A 20,000-nucleotide genomic window follows, 5' to 3' on the forward strand; every position below is an offset into this window, starting at 1 on the left:
TCCCACAGGGTTAAGGTTAGGTTGGTTTATTGGTTAGGACGGAATGTTCGATTACCATAGGGGATCTGGATTATGTGAAATCCCATAGATGGCTATGGTTCCTGTAGTATTCAAAAGTTGATGCATCAGTCCATAGACTTTCAAAGATAGGAGGGACATCTGGTGGTTTCATTATCCGATTTTAAGCATTTTTTGTTTCTTTTACACATTTCTGTTCTCAGTTATTCTTATTTCAGCTTGTTTTACCCCATAATCTCCCAGATCTACTTCATGCCCTCCCCTGCTATCGAGACTTATCAAATCACATCAAGATTGTAGGCTGGAGAATGCAGCGGAAATGATCAGATTCGTTCTTATCACACGTGAACAAATCTGATGATATAAATATTGGGTTAATTTTCCGAAAATGACAACCGGGACTTCCCTGACAATATTTATATCATCAGATTTGTTTTCGTGAGATGAGAACGAATCTGATGATCATTTCCATTGCATTCTTCAGCCGACAATCTTGATGTGATTTGAAGTCCCGATAGCAGGGGAGGGCATGAAGTAGATCAGGGAAATTGTGGGGAAAAACAGGTTGAAATAAGAAGAAAAGGGAACAGAAATGTGTAAAACACAAAAAATGCTTAAAATCGGACAATGAAACTACGGACGTCGCCGCCATCTTTCAAAGTCTACGCACTGAAGCGCCAACTTTTGAAAAACTCTACGGGAACCAAACCTATCGTTCAGTTAAAATCTACGGGATTTTACATAACCCAGATCCCCTGTGGTAATCGTACTTTGCGTCCTAACCAGTAAACCAACCTAACCTTTATCCTGTGGGATTTATACACTACGATCTATATATTCCCTAGCCAGGGGGCTATGCCCCCTGGACCTCCAGGGGTAATATATGCGCCTAGCCAGGGGCTATGCCTCCTAGACCCCTGTGGTATTGTATACGCCTAGGCAGGGGGCTATGCCCCCTGGACCCCCAGGGTAAAACCACATACCTTTATATCGCGAAACACCAAACATTTCTTCACTTCTGTCTATGGTCACAACCGCTTGGTTTCTAATCACTTTTTTCAGAATTTGCGGCACTGGATGTCTATTTGTCCAGTATATCCACAAAAGGGCTTTATAAATGACCAGGAATCAACGCAGCACTTGAAATTACACATTGCTCACCGGCCTTTCTTGACGTAATGGCGCTTGCTGGCCTGTCAAATCTCCCAGTGGCAAAACGCGCATGCGCACAAGGCTATTGTACAGAATAGCATAAGTACTTACCAAAACACATAAGTGAAGAACAATAAAAGGAAAAGACAGCATTACATACATGAATTCGAGAAACAGATGCTGATAATGTCAAAATATTTGTTCTCACAAGCGCTTAGCAATACAAGGACTACTTGGTAATGAGTTCTGTGTCACATGTACGAGGAATAATCCGCAGACAGGAATGATAATGCCACAAGTAAAGGAAAAAATTGTAGAAAGCACTGCTGAAAGCCTAAGACCACTTGGTGTTTGCATGTTTCAGCTCTATCTTGTTATGTATGTTGATATAAAGACAGTGTTTCCTGGGGTTTATTGTGACTGGAGCCCCCCCCCCCCCTTAAGCAGTATCCACAGGGCTCAGCCAGTCATCGCAACTTAGATTGATGACTGAATTTTATTTTGTGGGTTTGGGAAATGTTTCTGGCGAGTGCCTCCATACTGAAAAAAATTACCTGAAACTTTTCATGTAAATATTCAGATGACCTGTTCATTCACATATATGTAGAAAAATATGCTGCAGAAACCCTCCCAGTACTCACAATCATGATCCCAATAACAGAAACGGCATGAAAGGCACCAGAGAAATTGTGGGTAAAATATGAATATACACAATGTTCGTCAGTACATTATCAAATGCAGAAGTCTCTGCATATGGCTAGATGACAAAGAAACCACTGGAGGATAGAGCATAGGACATACTCAGCATCAGGCATTCTTAAGCACTGTGATTGTAATATGAGCATATATCAGATATAGATATAACTATTGCACCTGCTATCCACCCTTTCTTGAAGGAGCCCCCCCCCCCCCACCCATGGATGTAGGAATGTATTTAGCAGGGTGCTTTTGCATTATTTCCTTCGTTAAACAAGAGTGGAATGTACTATTTGAGAGCCATGACTGGAAGAGCACTGGCTCCAGGAAAGACACTATTTCCATACTCAGGATCCTATTCCTACCCAGCATGACTGATGATGCCGGTTTTATTATAGGAGAATTGGATGTTATGAAAAAAGAAAAAAACAAATAAGTGTTACTTCTTTTAGCACTGGAGTCTGTGCATGGAGAATAGTTTACTACCATCTGGAAAAAGCAAGGCAAATGACAAAGATAAACATTGGAAAATAGTAAACAATAAAGCTAAAAAACCTCTTGGAGGGCAATTAGACTTGTTTGGCATTTAGGAAGGTGCTTTTGCATTATTTCTGTCATTAAATGAGTGGAATGTACTGTCTGAGAGCCATGACTGGAAGAGCAAAGAGCAAAGGAGAGGCATGGAGTCTTTGTCATCTCCCACAAGTGTTTGTTTAGCCTACAGGCCACACACCCAGCAGAGTGCCTGCTCAAGTAAGCCCAAAACCTGTGCATTGGGCCCAGTGATGGCAGTAAAGCATCTGGATCCAATGGGTTAAAACTCGCCAAATTTGGGATGAATGAACTTGTATTGATGTCTGATAACCAAATATAGAAAAAATATATATATATAAAATTAATAAATTGGCAAAATATGAACATTTGTATGTAAACTCTCTAAATTGCATTTATCTATACTTGGCTGGGTTGTGATGTCAGGCATAAACTGTGTGTGTCAGATGTGGCGGAGATTTTGCATTCCAGACAGGGGTGTTAGCTTTTGGGTCATAGCCCCCTATTTATGGGAAAATATATAAATATATAATCTAAACCTCAAGCCCTCTTCACCTGTTAGGTCTTGTATCATTCCTATTGCTGCTTAGTGCTGACTAAAGCCACTATAAATGTGCACTAGACAGGAGGGGTTCAGCGATATGATATTTGAGATGGTTTATAATATGGAGGTCTTCCAGAAAATGGATTTTTTTTTTTTTTTTTTTTTTTTTTTTTTTTTTGCTTTTGGCAAATTCACCTCTTGGCAAGCATTTTTCAGTACCATTTCATTCACCAAATACATGGCTTTACTTTATTATTTTCTTTAGAAGCAGCACTATGTTTGGTTTGATATACTAGCCATCAACAAATCATTATAAATTCTTTTCAGGTGGGTATTGAGTCTATGTCAAGGTATGTGTCCCCGGTGAATCCCGCCATCTACCCACACTTGACGTTAGTTCTCATGAGCATTGGGATATTCTTCACAGCATGGTTCTTTGTGTATGAAGTCACCTCCACAAAGCTCACGAGAGACTTCTTCAAGGTAAGTGGCTACCCAGACTTTCTTCTCCATTCATTAGCATTTATGTAACTGCAGATATTGGATTAAGAACCTTGTTGTAGAATTTTTTTTTGAGAGTTGTTTAATTTACACCTGTATTTTCCTACCTCCAGGAGTGTCTCATTGCCCTCGTTGCTTCTGTGTTTATGGGCTTCGGCATCTTGTTCCTACTTCTATGGGTAGGGATATATGTTTGAGAGGATTTATAAGGATATAGAAGCGTAAAAATGAGCATTTGGAAGTGTGAAAGGTGAGATATTTGTCATTATATCCGTAAAATATTCTTAGTCTTAAAAATTATGTTCAATATATATTGGAAATAAAATGGAATCTGTAGCAAAGTGTATTTATATTTTTTTGATTTCTAAATAGTCAGGTTCTTCTAAAATATTCAAATAGCAAAGCATTTGGTTGTCATAGATTTGCTTTTTTGTTAATTTTCAATCTGTACATTTTATTAATAACTTTTCTCTCTCTCTTTCTCTCTCCTGCAGGCACCATAGTCATTCCAGCAAATTGAAATCTGATTCCATGTTGTGACTGAAATAAAGGGTTGTTTTTTTTCCAGTTCTCTTTTATTAATGGTCACCTGCAATTTTGTCCTTAGAAGGTATTGCCATTGTATCATAGGGTAAGGAAATACACAAGAAAAATGTGAGATCAACATTTATTGCATTGAGAAAATATGGGGAAATCATAATGGTACAATAATCTGTGATTTTGATTCTTTAAAAAAATAAATGAGGATTACTCTTCCTGATATAATTAAAACACACACTAAAAAAGTTTACAAATTCATGTAAAAATGAAATTTAGTTGCTACAGCCAAGAATAATAAAAAAATAAACATAACAGCAACAAGGAAAGAAACTGTACTTGTCTAAAAATACCTTTTTAAAACCTATCCTGGAAACTTACTGTACCACCGGTGTTGATCATTTGAAAAGAAATCCTAAACTATCAGTGGTATGTCTCCATCTGAAGAGCCCATACCATAACCACAACAATGACTAAAAGGTCCAACATGTGACCCATCTTGGTGTCTACATGTGACCCTCACAAGTAAATGCAGCTTCATTAAATCTTGCATACAAAAATATCACTATCCTTTCTTAGGATGAGCGAGGTAAGGCAACATATCAGGACATTTTAACACTGCAGTTTTTTTTTGTTTTTTTTTTTTTTGTTTTTTCTCTCTCCTCTTGAGATGGTAATATTTTAAATAACTAGATATTATGCAGAGTTAAAGGGAGTCCCACCATTTTACTACAGCATTTTATACACAATATTAGTACTAGGGCTGTGCCATTCTGCCATGGTACCGTCAATAAGTATTTCTTGAAAGTTTTATACCTCTCAGAGATCTGCATATATGAAGGTATTAATAAACTCATATATAAAGACATTAATATGCTCATATGTAGCAGATGTTTTCAAATAAGAAATGGAAAACCAGATTTGGAAAACCATTTATGATTGCATTAAAATGTACTTTGTCAGAAATTATTATTATTATTATTATTTTTTTTATTAGTTTCTTATTAGAAAATCAACAAAGGAAATTGTTTAATTACGCATCATTACCTTCAGAAAAAATAAATGCAACTGCAGACAAAAACGGCTACTTTACAACATTAATACTGTACCTCTTCACAACCAACTGATCTTCCTCGAAACTCACAAACAATAGTTTAGATTATTTCCCTGAGGAAGTTTCAACTGTTCTTCAAAACAGAAAAATGTCGACAAAAAAAAATTAATAATAACCTGCCGCTCCAAAGAAAGTAATCCTGACTAGAAAACTATGCATTCTTTCCACACAACCGTTTCCTACTCTCAAAAGCAGAAACGCTAGTTGACTGATCCAACAACTTCAAACATTACCATTTTGTTTCACCATTACCGATGAAAGTTACTACAGGGTAATACTTTTTTTTTGTAACCCTGGAATTATAAACTAGATTTTGACACCCAGTTGTGCTGCATGACCCTTGGTGTCTAGCACATTTATGTCTTAATTATTAACCATTAACCTTTTGACACCAAATTGAGATGGACTTTGCACAAGCATTGAAGAGCTGACCCTAGATACCAACACTGTATTAAAATCTATTTGTTGACATGTTTGACACCCCAAACATATCCCATCTTAATAATAGAATAAAATTATATAAAATATAGTTAATCTCTACCTCTTCTTAAGGTCAGAGGGTTAAAGAAATCACAGGCCCATATATTGGAAGCTGGATTATACAAAGTACAATAACCATTATAGTTAATAATAATAATTAAGAGAAAAAAAAAATGGTGCAAAGTTTCAGATCTTTGTATAAAAAAAATTAACACTAGACCATCTGAATTTGGGACACAATTCTCCTTCCCTGGTAGTAATGAGGATGATATATACTTTTAACTGTCGGCCTGGTTAAGACCAGCATTAACCTTCAAATAAAAGAAAACCCATCTTTTTTAGAAGATCAACATTGCACTCTTCTTAGAAAGTGAAATGCTTTACAGCCATTTAAATGAATATAAAATACATAAATATAAATATGCTTTGGATTATAGATTGTTCATGTATGATCGTTTTTCTCTAATAGTTCTTTATCACAGTTCAGCTATAATATTAACAATTCCAGAGTTCATGTCTGGACAATATAACTTGTAAGTCAAAGCCATACAATGATCAGTAACTCAACTTGTATAATAACTTTTTACATCAGATCTTGCACTGATTATTTCCCAACCACAAAACCTTCATTTATGCAGAGATGATTTTATACACATCTTACACTCATATATAAGTCAACACAGAAAACACATTTGGGGCAAAACATCCCTTTAACATGTACTCCAAAATACAATAAATATTAACACCTTTATGAAATGTTATGAATATGAGAAAAGCTGCTTTAAGTAGTGAGCACTTTCACCTTCGGTTATTGAACGTACGAAACAGTAAGTTCAATGGGGTTGTTACCATTTGATTTGTTAGTGGATGAAGCATATATATATGATGATATGTTGTTAGTTTTTCTGTGATACTTTTTACACTTTCTCGATAACAGTCTCTTGCACCGTTCTCAGGATTCCGAGTGATAACATGAACTATGTCCATATACTCATAAAATGCATATAAATCATAAAATCTGAGCACCATATATACACAGACAAATATGTAGAATTAACAGATTCTCAGATTCATGTATTTTACTGTACATTTGATACTTATACCTTTTTTTTCCATAATTCTATGGCTCAAGTATAACAAGTTAATGTTCATTATACTTAAAATCCAATGAGATTAGTCTGTTAAAAAATAAGAAGAAAAAAAAAGAAAGAAAAGCTTTTGTGCCACTCCTTTTTGATCTTTATAAAACATTCTTGTCAGACATCTGTAACATACAGAGATGTTGCTTAAACCTGTTCCATTGAAAAAGGATAATGTCTGATTTTTTTTTTTTTTTTTCAATAAAATTTTTGTTAAAAGCCAAAGCAAGCCAAAAGGAAAAGCTAATGGCATGCTGGAAGACAAAAAACTATGACAAGTTAAAATAAAATACATAACCAGATTCAGAACAACATTAATGGAAACACTATTTGGCACCTATTGACGTGGCTCTGAGCAGTAACCTATAATGATTCCACCAAATATCAAGTGATTTACAATAATTTTAATAAGTGCAAGAAATACTACTTTAGTGTTCTTTTTTTTTTTTTCTTGAAATTATCCTCTCAAAGAAAAAAAATAATAACCACACAAAAGGTGCAGCTGAGTAGCCCCACTGGTTAGTGCAGGTAAGGGCCTAACCCCCTGAAAAGGTCCTGCATGAGCAAGATTACCCACACCCATTTACTGGCAGTACAAGGAATGAAAACAAATAACCATTGTGCCAAGATGTAACTGCAGCAAAATCTAAAATGAGGTAATTCACAGCCATTATGATATTGACTTTAACAGACGGGGAAATCAGACATGTTGACATGTGTCTATGTGTTTGTGTATGTGTGTGTCTGCGTGTTTATGGATCTGTGTCTGCTGGTGTGTGCGTGCATGACATACACCAGTGCTTGTGCATGTGCATGTGCATATGTGAATTTGATGATGCCTATCTGATATGACAGACCCTCTTCATAATATACAATGTCTTAGAACACTTGTAACATTATATTTACAGAGTAAGTATATAATACATCTCATGACTGAGTCCAATTTACAGCTTGATAATAAATAAAATTCTCTGGACAAGGCTGAGCACTTCCCTTTAACAAGTCATTACTCTGCAGATAGTTTCACATAATGGTAAAGGCAAGTCTGTTTTTTTGTTGTTTTTTTGTCCACAGAAAAAGAAATATTGCTTACAGGACCAAAAATGAATAACTTTAAACAATGTGGATTTAAGCTTTCTGATTCAATTACCTTCTACAATACCACCATACTCCCATCATATTGCACTGTTCAGAAATGTTTCCACTGATACAGCTAAACCTAAACGGAGGAATGAGCTGATAATATGGACTTGATGTGTAAAAATACCAATACTCACTCTTGTCGTGTTTCATGTTTGGTAGCCCGCAGTCATCTTGTTTAATTGGCAAGGCGCTTACGTAAGGTGCTCTTAACCACTGGCTTCTAACGCCGAAACTCTTAAGTGAAATTATCAGAAGTTGTAATTTTCGAGCAAACTTTTCTTATCTTCTTTACCAGCTTTATACCCTTTTCCTTCTTTCTTTACGGTCGTATAACAAGGCTGTATGGAAAAAACGGAAGAAATATCATTAATAAACGTTACCTTTTTTTTTTTTACAGCACCTGAATAACCTGCGTAACATATACTGAAAAATCTACAAAATAAAATATGTGACAATGTAATTTAGCAGTATCAAGCTGAATTTTACATAAAGAAAACAAAACTGTATATACTTATATCATTCACCTTTTTTTTTAAACTACAATTTCCATCTTTTCACAGTTATTTTACAATCAAATTTAATATAATCCAAACACACTGTATGACTTATAAAAGCGCTAATTAATCTACAATTTTTATTTAAACTGGAAGAAGGAAAGATGAAAAGAGTATGTGTCAAAAATAATAAACAGTTCTTGCAACACTAATATATCTATCTTACCGTTTCGCACAGTGTCATTTGACAGCAGTCCTCAATGTTGATGTGAACACCATCATCGGCCTGTCTTGAGCAAGTTGAGACTGCCGTAAAGCCAGCCTTTTTAGGAGGCCCAAACCTCTTCGGCTGACGAGGTTTCTTTGCCGGGGTTCCTGTGAAGAGTTCAGCACTTTATTGATTCCATTCATTACTGACATAATAATAAAAATGCTTATATAGTAATAAAAACACTGCAATAAAAAAACAGTAATATAATACTACTATAATATACTAAAACAAACACACATGCACACGAACACACACATACACACACACACACACACACACACACACACACACACACACACACACACACACACACACACACACACACACAGAGCATCAAACAAAAAAGCAATACTCTCAGATGTTGAGCCATATTCTGAAGCAAAAAGGAAAAGTCTTGTACATTCTTCTGACTGATACCTTTAGTTGGAATTGTAGTTGGCAATTCTCCTTTTGGTAAGTCTGCTCTCCTGAGAAACAGTATCTTCACACTCAGGCCTAGCGTTGTGCAGAAAAATAATGCACAACACACTGCCAATATTACAATCACAATGATATAAAGTTGTTTTTCACTGTACCTGAAACAAGAGAAGGTCAAAATGATAAATGAAGCCTTAAATTGGAAGCATTTTAAAGAATAATTCATTAACAATAAGAATCTTATGTATTTATAATTTCAAGAATATTATGCACTTTGGATACACCATTAGTAATATCAAACAGGGAAATAAAGAATCACATAATATTATAAATACTTACACTTGAGCTCTAAAATAATCAGTTGGTGATTTCTCTTCAGAATTTTGAGAATAAACTGTAGAACCTTCTGTTTTCAATACAGGTGGAGAATTAGAATTAATATATTCCTTTTGCTCAGTTTCTGGTTCTGTTTTTGCATCATCACTTGGGTCTGCATGTGAAATTTGTGTGAGATGCTGTGACTCTTCAAAATGCATTTTTTCTTCATCTGCATTAAGTATTTCTACATCAGGTAGCACTGTAGTTTCGCCTCCTTGTACTTCTACATGATAAGCCACTTTGGTTGTCGCTCGATCACCTTCGTCAACCAAGGTCTCATCCATTACAGCTGCAAATTCAGGCTTTTCCTCTAATCTTATGTCTTCCTTTAGATCATTTGGTTCCTCCTTCTGTAACTTGGGTTTCATTCTTTCCTTGCAAAAGTCCTCGATGGAGTCTCCACTGGGCCCATTCAAAGCAACAATACCATATGCGCCATAATATGTCCCATGATTATTTTTAAATCCAGGAGTGTGAACCAGCATAACTACATCTTCTGGATCACTCAAGCTAACCCTCATGATGCCGTTTTGGCTAAAGTCGGACCAATACACATAGTTGCCATCAGTGGTTAGGGAAAAGGGGTAGCACTGTTCCCTGCTGACCAGAACTCTTTCTCCTGACTCCCCAGAACTGATAATTCTGCAGCTGCTGTTTTCATGTGAGTCTGTCGTTGTTTCTGCCCAGATGATCTGCCCAGTTTCAGCATCATATGTCAGGTCCTAGGAAAAAATATGCAAGTGAGAAATACTGTTTATGAACTCTGCATACAGATAAATACATTGCAGTAGACTAAATATATTTAGGTGAAATACGATACAATCTACTTTCATAATAATAATAATAATAATAATAATAATAATAGTAATAATAATAAAAAGAGAGAGGAAACAAATTAACTTATGTTAACCAGTAACATACTGATATGGTCTTGAATAGCAAGGATACTCTACTCACAATAAAATACATAAAATTCCCTTAACTAACCTGATAGAAAACATCTTGACCTTCTTTTGCTTGGTGAACAATGGTGTGCTTTGTACCCTCAAGATCATACATCTTTATACTACTTGGCACTTCTCCGGACTCTCCACGGTCAGCCCAATACAGTATTCTGGTAATAACAAAGATAAATTAATTGGCTTGCCTCAAATTTTCTGGACAATTATATAATTTCTGTTGAAGTCTTTACAATAGAAAGGATTGTTGTTAACAAGAGCACTTGGGCACTGTGTATATAACCAATACAAAAAATATACATGAGAATATATAAGCACATTATCTATATATACATATGTATAGAGAGGAGAAGGTGGAAGGGAAGTGGGAGGGTGGGAGAGGGAGAGAGAGGGACAGAAGGACAGAGGGAAGAGAGGGAGAGGGAGAGGGAGAGGGAGAGGGAGAGGGAGAGAGAGAGAGAGAGAGAGAGAGAGAGAGAGAGAGAGAGAGAGAGAGAGAGAGAGAGAGAGAGAGAGAGAGAGAGAGAGAGAGAGAGAGAGAGAGAGAGAGAGAGGAGAGAGAGAGAGAGAGGAGAAGGAGAGAGAGAGGAGAGAAGAGAGAGGAGAGAAGAGGAGAGAGAGAGAGAAGGAGAGAGAGAGAGAGAGAGAGAGAGAGAGAGAGAGACTGTGCTAGAAGCCCATACTTACTCATTGCAGTAGTCAACTGCAATTCCTCGTGGGTTGACTATGCTCCCAAAATCATTAACTGGTCTAGGCTCTGGTGGTAAGTCGTCATCAAGATCCGCTGGGACATGGACCTTGTAAATGTTATGAGTAGTGGTATCTGTCCAGTAGAGTTGATCTCTTCTTGGGTTGTATGATAATCCTTCAACCACAAGAACACCATCTCCTACATTAGAAGAAATATGAATTATAGTGATTGTGATTTTTGAGTATGTATGTATATTTCTATATATTAGGAGTGTTATACAAACTTTAATGTGAATATTTGTGTTTATTTCTGCAGCTTAAAAGTGTCCAAGTCTGCAGTAGTTTTTAGTGTGTATTGTACTTCATACAACACATACTGTATACACATAATGTATCTATTACCTGTATATTTCGAAGTTATATGGATATCTATTCATCTTTATTAACATTTATGTGTATACATTGAGATAAATAAACACAGTTTTACAACTACTACTGATAATACTAATTTATACATGTGAGTATTTCTTTTGTATATATTCTCCTCACATAAGTACCCCTTACTCACCATCAACAACTGAATGTATTTCATGTTCCTCATCAAGGGAAACAGATACAATATGAGCATGGCACTGGATGGCATCTGACACAAAAAGCCTGTTGTTCTTGGGGTCATGAGCTACACCCACAGGGTAGCAGAGGTCATGGGGAAGCTGCAGTGTCACATTTTTCCATGGGATTGGTGAGGTAGGAACGACCTTGTCAGCATCCCGAATGTGAAGGAGACTGTACTGGTATACTGCAGCAAGGTCTGGAACACGAGAAATAAGAGGGTAAAACTTTGCTATTGATTCTTATGGGTATTGTTAATACTGTGTGTGTGTGTGTGTGTGTGTGTGTGTGTGTGTGTGTGTGTGTGTGTGTGTGTGTGTGTGTGTGTGTGTGTGTGTGTGTGTGTATGTGTGGGTGTGTGTGTGTGGGTGTGTGTGTAGGTGTAGGTGTAGGTGTATGTGTAAGTGTGTGTGTGTTGTGTGTGTGTGTGTGTGTGTGTGTGTGTGTGTGTGTGTGTGTGTGTGTGTGTGTGTGTGTGTGTGCGTGTGTGTGGTGTGTGTGTGTTGTGTGTGTTGTGTGTGTGTGTGTGTTTGTGTGTGTGTGTGTGTGTGTGTGTATGTGTGTGTGTTGTGTGTCTGCGTGTGTGTGTGTTGTGTGTTGAATGTCTGCGTGTGTGTGTGTGTGTGTGTATATGTGTATGTATGTATGTATGTATGTATGTATGTATGTATGTATGTATGTATGTATGTATGTATGTATTTATGTATGTATGTATGCATGCATGGATGTGTGTATGTGTAAGTATGTGTGCGCGCTTGCGCGTGTGCGTGTGTGTGTCCTTGTTTAGATTCACGTGTGTGCGCACGTGTTTGTCCACACTTATCACAACTGCATCAAAATCGATGTTACAATCACTGTCATATATATATATATATATATATATATATATATATATATATATATATATATATATATATATATATATATATATATATATATATATATATAACACAAGAACCAATCTAGATCGATAATTCACTGTAGCGATAAAAAATCGAAGAAACCCGTATTATTGCAATAAAGACTTAATTAAAAGTTGAATATAATTTTCCCTTCCGATATACACCCAGATTGTGTATGTGAACTGCACAAATATGCTGAGAATATACTTTGCTTTTGCAGACTGAAAAAATCACCGGCTGGACTATAGTTGCATTACTCAGCAATATATTTCGCTGTTTTCAGAATAACACCGTTTCCTCTTGGTTTCTTCCACTTATTTTCATTTCTACATTTTTTCTTTTTTGTGTGTGAAGTGGTTGGTGAAAGTAGATATTTTAATGGTGTGCGTTACATAACACACTGATATAATTTACTATATCGTCAGGAATTACTTATGTAATGTCTCGTTATTTTCACACTGATTTACAAATATTAAAAATATATATTAAAACTGTTTCATATAAAAACAGCAGGGAGAAAAAAAAATCGTGATAATTAACACACCTTACATCTTTTTTTTCAGATCTAATTTTACTACGCTTAATCATTACACATTCACAAACATCTACGCTATCAATATACGATTCGCCACTGATTACGCTGTATCACCTGACCATTCATAATTCCGACACCGTAATAAGGACACTTTCATTCACATTTATTCGATGCCAATACGCTTAAGTATATATAGATATATCTTTAGTCACCACAACACAAGACGATCAATTTTTTGTACTTGATATTTCCACATGGACACACTATTTGGGCTTCAACTGAAAAAAAAAAAAACGTTTTATTCATTGCATAATAGAGGAGAATAGTCACATTAACGTTTTCGGGCCGAGAGAGCGAGGCTACGTGACCGGCACCCAGTCGCGAATGGCGATTTCGTCATACACTTAATTTTCCATCACCCAGCGTGCTCCTTCTCCTCTGCAACCGGCGAGTCGAAATAATAATAAAGGAGTGAACAAATATCCCTCTTTATCACCGAGATCACACCACAGCACCATACACTAACCTGTACATGTCGCGCGAGATAAGAGAGCGGTCCAGAGAGAGAAAATAAGCAAGCGGTCCATAGTGCGAGGAGCGTAGTGAGTGCACCGAGCAACCTTCCCGCGGGCACTGTAGTCTGCTGCTACTCACTACTCACTGTAGCCTCCACTCGCTCGCCAGCCTCGTGTGTGTGTGTGTGTGTGAGTGTGTGTCGTCTGCTGCCGCTGATGACGAAGGTGATGAGGATGGTGATGAGGATGGTGTTGCACTCAATAGCTTGAATTCCACACACTTGTTATTTTGTTTTTCTTTCTTTCTTTCTTTTCTCATCTCGTAACACATGTGGGAAAATTTGTGACACGATGTAGGTTATGTATATGTTTGTGAAGGTTTAGTTTTGGGGAGAGGTTTGCTCTCTTGGCGATGAATGCTATTATTATTATTATTATTATTATTATTATTATTATTATTATTATTATTATTATTATTATGATTTTGTATGACTTTTGCGTTTAATAATAATACGACTAGACTCAAATTCACAATTAACAAATCATTTCTTGCACGCGACTCTTCCTCACGCAATACGCCAATGCGGCCACACTAGTGCGAAGATACTCCCGTCTTCCAAAATCTAGAGATATGAGAAAAAGATACAATAGTTACCCCTCTTACCGGCTGAGTACGAAATGAATGAGAGATTACGAAATATTCCAGACGTTCTCAATAACCTTAGTCGGTGTGGGAGCATTCGGCTTCATTCTCTTTCAAAACTATTCGCCAGAAATCACAAACTTCATAGTGTTATTTTTTCCTTAATGGTCATATGATCAAGTAATTTAACACAGTATATCATATTTTGTGTTTATATTAAAGTTAGGTCGATGTTATTTTCAGGTCCTGTAATTCTGTACAAGACTTTATTGACCGAAGCGTTCGTCGCATATTGCACTTGGCATACATGTTTTAATGCAGCATATCTGTCCTTCGATAAATGAATGAAATAACCTGACAGGTTAACAAATCAATACGCGTCAAGATGGGGGAATTGACGTGCCAAGTTTACAAATCAATGTCATGACTTGCGGTTCGTACAGAAGCCAACTAGGATACACATTTCTGTATATTATTACCCTACTGTGTTTATCTACAAATCGAGACTTTAGCATGATCGCGCCCTGGTCACATTACCCAGACTTTGTCGAAGGTCTTGGGTCCTCTTTCTCTGCTCTGGGTCCCGGTGCGTCTAGAGTGGCTGGAAATCATATTAATTATGCTATTATTCTATAATGATGGTTACGGAACTGCAGGTCTCCGTTGTATGTGGAATAAACAGCATGGTTCTAGATCAAACAGCGTTCCAAGTCTGGGTCGCCTAGTTACCCAAATAACCAAAGATATAATTCTTGACGAGGCGAGCGGAACCTTTGCGTCTCTCTCTCTCTCTCTCTCACTTCTCTCTCTTTCTCACTTCTCTCTCTTTCTCACTTCTCTCTCTCTCTCTTTCTCACTTCCCTCTCTCTCTCTTTCGCACTTCTCTCTCTCTTTCTCACTTCTCTCTCTCTCTCTTTCTCACTTCTCTCTCTCTCTCTTTCTCACCCCTCTCTCTCTCTCTCTCTCTCTCTTTCTCTCTCTCTCTCTCTCTCTCTCTCTCTCTGCACTTTCTCAACTGATCTGTAATTCATGTGACATACTGGAATTTTCTGGATGATACCTCGATTTCTTCCGTCGCACGCGCTTCGTCAAAGAAACTGGATCTATTTTTTGATCGTTGCATTCTAACGCGTTCGCCGATGCAGAGGGAATTTACCAAAATATAATATTGTTGGACATAATGAGATTATGATAACAAATACAAATATATATATATGAAGACTTTGCGGACGTATTGTATGTGAACACGTGTACCCGCGCGCCCACGCATGCAAAACACAAAGCACAAGTACGCACGCACGCGCACACACACATGCTCGCACGTACGCACGCACACGCACACGCACACGCACACGCACACGCACACGCACACGCACACACACACACACACACACACACACACACACACACACACACACACACACACACACACGCACGGACACACACATACGCACACGCACGCACGCACACGTACACGCACACACACACATACGTATGTATGTATGTATGTCCTTCCTTTTTTATTGTAAGAAACTATCTTACAATACTTGTGTACTTGAAACAGCGAGTTTCTCTAAAGTTTCTCCAACGAAAATCTGAAATCTCTTTTGGCTACAGAATCCAAGGTCTTCGGGGGAAAAAAATGACCAGCATGTATTCAAATCCTCTTTAGTTTGCAGTGATTGCCTACACATCGTGGCTGAGCTCATGTGTCGAGCGTTCGTCGAGGCTCCCGGGAAGGACGAGGTCAGCAGCCATGTGGTTAGTCCCGAGTGTGGGAACGGTTTGCATGCGGCCGTAGTAATGACAAGAGCACGCACACCGAGACGCACGCAAGCAGGGGAGTAGGCAAGCAAGGTAAGGGAGTACGAGGCTTTCCACACGTCCGCCATCGCCTCGGGTCCAGGAGGAACGACCCGCACACACCAGACTGCCTAACTGTGAACTCCTTTAAGTACCCACTTGGGCATTGCATAACGCTAGGGGGAACGAAGAGAGGAGTTTCTTGCTCTATATTTTGTCTTCGTAGGATTCCATGATATGTGGTTCCTTTAGGCTGAAATTTGTGGAAAACGTAATGAGTGTTGTTGAGAGATTTCTGGCGTATGGAATTATAATAGTAACATAGTAAAATGATTTTATAGAACACGATCTTCATATTGTAGTTATGTTTAAGGAAGTGTGTTAGTTTTTACGCAGATTCCATGTTTTGTCTGTGTTTGTCTTGTCGCGCGAGTCAGAATAGGATAACACGTAGGCAAAAGTTGTTAGACGTGTTACAGAGAATTTTAGCAGACATCTGTTTCGGTTTAGATGAAGGTCAAAAGCCACACTTGTTTCGATTCCTCAAACAAAACACGAATCATATAGGCACGTATCAGAAAACGAATAATGAGAGAGAGAGAGAAAGAAAAAAAAACACCTACCAATAATCTAGCCGCATCACTCGTCTGCCATTTCAAAAAAAAAAAAAAAAAAAAAAAAAAAACTAATTCAGTGTTTTCGAAGAAAGTCAAGGGGTTGGGGAGGGATGCAACTCTTGATTAGGACAACTAACATTCACTTCAATAACAACTTCTAACTTAAATACTGATGCGTCTGACATTTACATTAGCGTCCATGAGCGAGTTACCAAGCACAACATATACCAAATGTTTCACGATTGAGATTGACATTAGCTACGATTAGACAAGATTAAACATGATAATAGATAGCATTAGGCATTTTATACACCCTATCATTAACACAGGCCTACCAAGGTCATGGAGGCAAAGATAAATGCTTGTCTCGATGTCACACATTTTTTTATGTGTGATGTGGCCTAAGCACAGCCTGGTGAGTTTGTGTATGTAAGAGCATTTAGGAAAATTTAAATCTTAATGCTATTATTATCTCGTTTTCTATTATTATTATTATTGCTGTTATTATTATTGATATTATGATGTAATGAGATCTAGAGCATATCAGAAAATTATGGGGTACATAAGGTCGAGAGAGCGAGAGAGAGAGAGAGAGAGAGAGAGAGAGAGAGAGAGAGAGAGAGAGAGAGAGAGAGAGAGACTAGTCCACGTGTTCTTCATATTCGCCAATCTGTGAGCTCTCCTAAGCAACTTGCAATGCATCATGTGAGTGCTATCAGCAAACCACGTGATGTTAGGTCGCGCCATGCGGTACTGAGCCCCCCCCCCCCCCCCATGCACACACACACACACACACACACACACACACACACACACACACACACACACACACACACACACACACACACACACACACACACACACACACACACACACACACAACGAATGTGATTAAGACAGCAATCTCGATTGTCCAGAGTATATAACAGAGTATATACAGACAATCTCAGTAACAAAACCTGTTGTTTTCTATTTATAACTGCATAGAACAACATAGTTCTAATACACACGTCAGACACATCTTCAGCACAGAAAAACACGCGAATAATCCAAGGCTGAGGTGAACAAAAAAATAAAATAAAATAATAATAATAATAGTAATAAAATAAATAAATAAATAAAAGAGAAAAGGGACAAAAAATATTAGTGCCTGTTTCATTGCCTTTAGACATATATATTCTATGTAAATGAATGTCTGTTTTTCTGTCTCTGTCTCTGTCTGTCTGTCTGTCTCTCTCTCTCTCTCTCGCCTTCTCCTTTTCTCTCTCGCCCTCTCCTTCTCTCTCTCTCGCCCTCTCCTCTCTCTCTCACCCTCTCCTTCTCTCTCTCTTGCCCTCTCCTCTCTCTCTCGCCCTCTCCTTCTCTCTCTCTCGCCCTCTCTTTCTTTCCCTCTCCCTCTCCTTCTTTCACCCCTTCTCCCTCACCCACTCCCCCCCTCTCTCATACACACACCAACCTGCATCATTCAGTGATAACCTTGACGCTTATACAACGTCTTATTATTCTGCAAGAGCCAATGGTAGCCCCGAGGTAGCCAGGAGACCCAGTGCGGGGTACGACGTGACGTCAGCCCCCTCCCCCGGGCGTTATTGTCTTCTTCAGGCGGGAATTTGGCCTTTTCTCGCTGTGATTAACGTATCTTATGCGTTTTATATTTTTCTTCATTGATGTAAGAATATGTTTATATATATATATATAAATGTACATATATAAATTTGTATATGTGTATATATACACATTACATAATATATATATATATATATATATATATATATATATATATATATATATATATATATATATATATATATGTATGTATATGTATGTATATATATATATATATGTATATATATATGTATTTATGTATATATATATATATATATATATATATATATATATATATATATACATATGAGAGAGAGAGAGAGAGAGAGAGAGAGAGAGAGATGGATGTAGGTAGGTAAGTAGATAGATAGGATGATAAGTAGGTAAGTAGATAAGTAGGTACGTAAGAAGAAAAGAAGAAAAGACAGACACAAAAACATTAAGATGCAAACATATCCAGAGAGTCAGATAAATAAATCAGGTTGAACATGCAAAAGAGGTACTTTCAGTCTATGCAGATATAACATAACCGTGTCTCACTGGTCTTAAACGTGCGGCCGAAACAAAAACACTACTATTTAACTCAATTATCTCTTAAGGCCACACACAGGCCTTTTTTTTCTTTGTTTTAATCTAATTGCGGGGTATTGCGAAATCGAATGTAATTGGAAATAAGTTAGGAAGAAGAAAAAAAGCTTGTACATACACGGTTCTTCGAAAGCCAACTCAGCTCACACTTGTACAATGATAATTTTTGCATTATACTTTGTGAGTATTAATTCTAACGAAAATTATTATTTATTTTTATTTTATTTCGAATAATGTCTTCCTTTTTTAACTAATCATTTACCTTTATATTATTGCTGATTATTTCTTCTTCGACTGAAGATTTTTTTTTTACTGATCATTTACATTTATCTTATTGCTGATTATTTCTCCCTTCCATTTTTTTCCATTCAAACCTGATCACTTATATTTGTTTTATTGCTAATCATCTCTCTCTTCATTTGCCTATACAAGTTTACTAATTTGAAATAAAGTAATTTTCGTATTATCTCTCTGAACTGTGGTATCTCATCATTCATAAAAGAAGCTACATGTTCCTTATTGAAGGTACACATTGTTTTCAATAATCCTTTTAACACAAAAAATAACTGCATTATCCACTAACCAACAACAGACACTATTAGAACAATAGGTTTATATTTTTTCACTTATACAAAAACTTAAAAAAAAATGTCTAGCACATCTTGCCTCAGGTACACACACACACAAGTTAAATCACTTAAACCGCATTAAAACAGTGTACTTGTCTCATTAACACAATCAAAGACTACCAAAGCCTATACCTTAATAAATAGTATCCCTCTTGTATACATGCATCAGTGGACATACCCACACTATAGTATTTTCTTACTAACTCGACCTTACCTAACATATTCTAACTAACAACACCTTTGCTTATTATCAATAACTAACACAGTCAAAAACTTAAAACCCTTCTCAGTTTGTCTCTCCTTACATATACGAAAACAATGATCTTCCCAAAGAGTACTCCAGACAGACACGCAGATCAATTTAACAACCCTTTTATGCATTGTCTCCAATAACTTCCAAACAATTGTCAAGTAATTCTGTTGCCAGGACTACCGTGCCAGTAAAAATCTCAACCAAGGGGTACTC

At 37.1% G+C, this 20,000-nt stretch overlaps 2 protein-coding genes across 4 annotated transcripts in view; one reads left to right on the forward strand and one right to left on the reverse strand.

Moving 5' to 3' along the window:
* Positions 1 to 4,030, forward strand: part of LOC119573368 (transmembrane protein 258-like) — a 6,039-nt gene extending 2,009 nt beyond the window's left edge. For both annotated transcript variants that reach the window (XM_037920582.1, XM_037920581.1), the window contains exons 2-4: positions 3,290 to 3,445; positions 3,577 to 3,713; positions 3,958 to 4,030. In XM_037920582.1, the coding sequence (XP_037776510.1) occupies positions 3,290 to 3,445; positions 3,577 to 3,660 (240 nt within the window). In that variant the 3' untranslated portion in view covers positions 3,661 to 3,713; positions 3,958 to 4,030. The remainder of the gene's footprint in view (positions 1 to 3,289; positions 3,446 to 3,576; positions 3,714 to 3,957) is intronic.
* A 604-nt stretch (positions 4,031 to 4,634) lies between these two features.
* Positions 4,635 to 20,000, reverse strand: part of LOC119573366 (protein cueball-like) — a 16,640-nt gene continuing 1,274 nt past the window's right edge. The window contains exons 1-8 of one of the 2 annotated variants that reach the window (XM_037920579.1): positions 13,661 to 13,868; positions 11,654 to 11,896; positions 11,083 to 11,284; positions 10,424 to 10,550; positions 9,398 to 10,158; positions 9,059 to 9,216; positions 8,597 to 8,745; positions 4,635 to 8,214 (exon numbers count right to left, since the gene is read on the reverse strand). In XM_037920579.1, coding sequence (XP_037776507.1) covers positions 8,125 to 8,214; positions 8,597 to 8,745; positions 9,059 to 9,216; positions 9,398 to 10,158; positions 10,424 to 10,550; positions 11,083 to 11,284; positions 11,654 to 11,896; positions 13,661 to 13,721 — 1,791 coding nt within the window. In that variant the 5' untranslated portion in view covers positions 13,722 to 13,868 and the 3' untranslated portion in view covers positions 4,635 to 8,124. Of the gene's footprint in view, positions 8,215 to 8,596; positions 8,746 to 9,058; positions 9,217 to 9,397; positions 10,159 to 10,423; positions 10,551 to 11,082; positions 11,285 to 11,653; positions 11,897 to 13,660; positions 13,869 to 20,000 lie in introns of those variants that run through there. The other variant, XM_037920580.1, reaches the window with a different exon arrangement.

Source organism: Penaeus monodon, chromosome 5 (genome assembly GCF_015228065.2).
Source record: "Penaeus monodon isolate SGIC_2016 chromosome 5, NSTDA_Pmon_1, whole genome shotgun sequence".
In the NCBI taxonomy this organism is placed as follows: Eukaryota; Metazoa; Arthropoda; class Malacostraca; order Decapoda; family Penaeidae; genus Penaeus; species Penaeus monodon.